This window comes from Anarrhichthys ocellatus, unplaced genomic scaffold, assembly GCF_004355925.1.
Source record: "Anarrhichthys ocellatus isolate YVR2014 unplaced genomic scaffold, GSC_Weel_1.0 scaffold3, whole genome shotgun sequence".
Classification (NCBI taxonomy): Eukaryota; Metazoa; Chordata; class Actinopteri; order Perciformes; family Anarhichadidae; genus Anarrhichthys; species Anarrhichthys ocellatus.
The window spans coordinates 14,523,358-14,528,109 of NW_022280033.1; the positions used below are offsets into that span (position 1 = coordinate 14,523,358).

Consider the following 4,752-nt stretch of genomic DNA (forward strand, 5'->3'; position numbering starts at 1 on the left):
GCCTACTTGCCATTACGATGACAGAATTGCCGTTTTTACGGCCTCGCCGCCATGAATCTGCAACAATTAAATTTGCATCTGAAGAGATGCAGACCGTGGTTGGTATGTAGGGCAGCAGCAGCAGCAGCGTTATTGTTTACTCTGAAAGAGCACACATTGCATACCGAGGCAGAAATCTGCTCTGAGCATCGTGGAGGCATGTTGCAGCGTCGGTGACGTTGAAAGGGGGTGTTGCTGCAGTGCTAATGTATTGAATTCATGCTTGGAGGGTAGTTTGAAATGCTGATTTTTATTCATACGTTGTGGGTTTGCAAACTGCTCAGTGAATCAAAAGCTGGATTGTGTCACGAATAACCAGTTTGTCAAACACAATTTTGCATACAAGATCGAAAATGTGTGGCACCAGTGCACAAGCTAAGAATGTTATCTAGGGCGGAACGTTTGGGCTGTGCGGTTACACAACGCGGTTACACTATGGTATCATGTTGGAAATCATGCACTTTCTCACGTTACTGACTCAACAGATTCCAGCTGACTGAACATGACTTGGCACCTATTTCTGTACGCTGCCATCAATTAAAGTGATGCACATGCTGGACCAAATTTGGGACAGAATGTGTCTTGTTTTGGGGGGGGGGGGGGGGGGGTTTTTTTTCCACCCATGCTTTTCCATGAATCATAAAAAGGCATGTGTGCAGATAAAACAAGGCTGCCGTCCTGCAGCTCGAAACAGCAGCCTGCTTTATGTTGTGCAGCGTAAATCAAGTCTCCTGAGCCGTCACAACAAGCCTGCGTAGCAGAGCACAGTGCCCCTATCTCACCATCTGTCCACAGGTTCCTGTGTAACGTATTCACTCAAATGAAGCAAGCCCAGACAATAAGTTCATACAAGATCAGAAATTGTATTTGGCAATTTTTAAACAAGTGCATACAAGTACAGCTAAAAGCATTTCAGTTTTGCCAAGTGCTCGTAGAGTAGCATTAGTCACATTCTACGTTAAACAGGAACTGCCACCAGACCTAGAAGTACATCAAGAATTTTGTTAAACATCAACAAAGAGGAACGTAGTCCATTATAATGAGTACATACCTTTATCTTCAAAAATATAGAAACACAATGTATTCAAAAATCAAAAATTATACAACCATGTTTACGAAGTATACTCTTCCCTTGGGTCCAATATGTACAAGTCCGTTAGTTTGTTTGAATGGTATGTATGTGATATTTATATATTTATACTCATATTTTTGCTTCCCCTCCCCAAAGAAGTGTTCAAACAAAATCAAGGGTCCCTCTCCTTTTTTACTTTGACGTCTCCTGCAAGGATGGTGGCGATTTCTCCTTGCATGAAAGCCCACGGTACGTTCGAGCCAACCAGGGGACATTTCTCTCCACTTGGACAGTACACTTCACCCGTGGCACCTTGCTGCTTTATGCTTTCCCTCGAGCACGGGAAGCAGAACTTGTGCGAGGGCACAGACGGGCACTGAACAAAGTGTGTGTCCTCCAAACGCTCGTGGCACAGCGTGCAGCACAGGGGTATGCTGCCGGGTACCGAGGAGTCCGGAATGCTTTGGGGGTGCACTTGGTCCATGCCTGGCACGTGGGGCGTGCCCGCGCCAGACGCATCTCTCTGCGCCAGCCTCCTCTGATTCATGGAGGACGGCGACAGGGGACTGTTGCTGTTCCTCCGAGTGGTGGAGTGGACCTGGTTGGCGTCCTTGGGAGAGCTGTTCCCACCTGCGTTGTCTGCCGCCATGATGAGAGCCGCCATGGGGGACTGGCCGTTCTGGGCCGCCTCAGGCGGGGTGGTGCGGGAGTGGGGGGATATTGTGGAAGGGGGAGAGCTGAAGCTTGGCTGGGGAACTGGAGGCATTTTCAGTCCGTCACTAGGTGGTGGTAACCACTGCTGTCCTTCTCCATTGAGCTTGGCAGCGGTCCCCTCTCCGTCTGGTTCAGGAGAGGCTTTTCTCTTCATGCTCCGGGGGTGTTTTCCTCTGTCTGGAGGTGGGAAAGGGTTAAACAGAAATAGTTGAGTCGCACAGCTCAGACATGGCTCAACAATTATACTGGTGGAGAGACGTGCACTTTTGCCGTTCCCTGCTGCACCACAGAGTACAAAACAATAATAACAAACACGCCAAAATCGTTAAAAAAATACAATGTGTTCACCTTGAATTTTGCAGACCTACTACTAGATTTATCATTTTGCACGTTATTAACCTATTCATGTGCACGAATGAGTAAATTAAGATAACATAAAATTTAATATTGCACAGAAATGACAAATAAATATTCTTGAATTTCAACATTGCTGGATGCTTACCTGGCTTGGAAGCCGTGGCGCTGGTCTCATAGACCATAGCCCTTTGTTGCATGGCCGCATGGTCCTTCTTGAACCTGTTGTCGAACGTGTGCAGAGCCATCAGGTCCCTCACTGTTTTGCCCTTGTTCATCCAGTCCGGGTCTGCCCTGTTTTTGTGGCTCTCGGAGAGCTCCGGCGTGAGACTGTCCGGTCTGTGCTTCTCCTTCCCCTCTCTGTCGTGCTCGGTGCTGGAGACCGAGGCGGGTCTCTTGCCCATGTCGGCGGGACTACCGCCCGCCAGTGCGGAGGGAAGTCCCATCTGGCCCGGTCTGCCGTTGACTGCGTGCACCGGGGGCATGTTCCCGTTAACCAAAGGCACTAGATTTGGGGGGACCGTGCTATTCCTGCGCGGATTGGGACTCTGGCGGTTTAGCTCTGGCGGCTCGTCGGGCTTAGGAAATCCATTGGGGACGGGAATGCCGTTCGCCTGCCTGCCAGACTGGTACTCTGGACCCAGCCTCGGCGGGCGGTCGGAGGAGAGCGGGTAGCGGTCCAGAGGCTGCGGGGGCCGGGAGCCTTGGTCTCCCGCCGCAGCGTGGTTGATCGCCTGGATCTCTTTCTGCGACTTCCCCGGCCCGGGAGACCTGCCCTCCTGAAACCCGTGAGCCCTCTTGAGCTGCCGCGCCGTCTCGATGACAAACTCAATGCGGTCCGCTCCTTCGTAGTTGACACATCCCCTGCAGACGGGCTCGGTAAAATCCCAGATCATGGCCCACGGCATGCGGGGCAAGTCGCATAAATAACACGACTGCCTCCTGGAAGAAGCAGCGACCGCCGCGGACGACATAGCGCTCGTCGTCGACCCCCCGAAAAGAAACCCAAAATGTGGTTTTCCCTTTTCCCTGCTTTCCTCCGAGCTCCCTTTAAAAAAAGCCAACAAAGAGCAAGTTCCGGTTGTCGAGAGGAAGAAAAAAAAAAATACACAAACGGCGTCTTCTCCCGACTTTTAGAGCGACAACGCTGAGGTTTTAGAGGGAGACGTTCATGTCGGTGTGTACTTTACTACGGCGCTCCTCTATCTATCTCCACTGACTCTCTACTACTGGCTCAATGTGGAGCAGTGACGTCACCACGGAGCTCTAAACGCCTGCTTCCACTTCAGTTTCTATTGACTTGATTTCTTCGACAGACCCCCCCACCACCCCCACCTCCACCCACTCATCCTCCTCCCCCCCCACACAGTTTACTGCAGCCTCTGTCACTCACTTCTTTTTTATTTTTTTTATTTTTTTTTGTTTTAATGTAATCACTTGAACCTCGGCCAGAACTGCACCCAGTTCAGCCTCACCGCCGCCTCCGAGTAAAAGGAATAACCTCCTGTTATTATTATCAAACCTGCAAAAAATATATATATGGCACCGTCGACACCAGCGAGCATGCAGCGAGATATTTTTTTTTTTTTTTTTTTTTCTTGTTTTTTTTCTATGAACAAACGTGGCTGTAGGTTAGCAGTAGACCGCCAGGGGATAGAAAGAGAGAGAGAGTCGCCAGCTCCTCCAGTTGACTGCTGCTTTGTCCTAAATTCAGAGCATTATCCGGTTCAGGCTGAAAAACGCACGCTGCAGCTTGTTTTTCTCAATGCACAGCGCCTCGACGCCATGAGCTGCTACTACTACTGCTGCTGTGCAATGGATGAGGTGGGTCGAAAACAACTGTAATACAGTGGCAGTTTTATAGAAATATACAATGAACCTAGAACATGTGCAGAAAACATAACAGTGTTTTTGTTTAAGCAGCAAATACAATTTATTGGCCATATTTTATAATTATTGGAGGGGTTTTACTGCCCACGTTTTCGTGTCAGCTTACCAACATGAGTTCAACACGGACAGACTGGATTTTTTTTTTTTTTTTAGCACTGGGTAGACAATAATTTCCTGCCCTGTTAATATATAAAATGAGAGAGAAAAGCGCCTCCGTTAGCCAGTAACCAGGAAGCTCTGTCATGAGGTGGGGATTTCCAGCCAGTGTGTTGTAAGCTTGAATGGATCGGGGTTACAGCATGAATATAGCTCTGCCCACATGAACTGAGCAGTCAGCCATCCAAATCTGCCACCACCAAATGAAATGACACAGGAATGAATCAGCCAGTCAGACTCCTTTTTTTATTATTATTATTTTTTTTAGTAAGCGCATAATTAAACACAAAATCAGAAGTGTTTGTATAGAGGTGTAGCAAGATTAATGATTAGACTATTATGTTTTACATGATGGAAAATGTTTGTAGAAACAGGTCATATGCCAAAAAAAAAATCCCCAGCCAAAAACCCCCCTGAAGTAAAAGTGTATGTTTGAACTGGAGGAGTGTCCCAGTAGTTCAGATTCCTCCCTCTCATCTGGGCTCATTCCAACTCATTGCAGCTTAGCCTCGGGCTTTGGGTGAGGC

The 4,752-nt window shown here is 48.4% G+C and overlaps 1 protein-coding gene across 1 annotated transcript; it reads right to left on the bottom strand.

Annotated features, from left to right (window-relative positions):
* Positions 1 to 882: 882 nt before the first annotated feature.
* irf2bp2a (interferon regulatory factor 2 binding protein 2a) lies at positions 883 to 3,451 on the bottom strand. The gene is made up of 2 exons (XM_031840702.1): positions 2,328 to 3,451; positions 883 to 2,002 (listed from the first exon to the last, which is right to left on the bottom strand). The coding sequence occupies exons 1-2, from the start codon at positions 3,151 to 3,153 to the stop codon at positions 1,284 to 1,286; spliced, it is 1,545 nt and encodes a 514-aa protein (XP_031696562.1). The 5' UTR covers positions 3,154 to 3,451; the 3' UTR covers positions 883 to 1,283.
* Between the last annotated feature and the right edge of the window lie 1,301 nt (positions 3,452 to 4,752).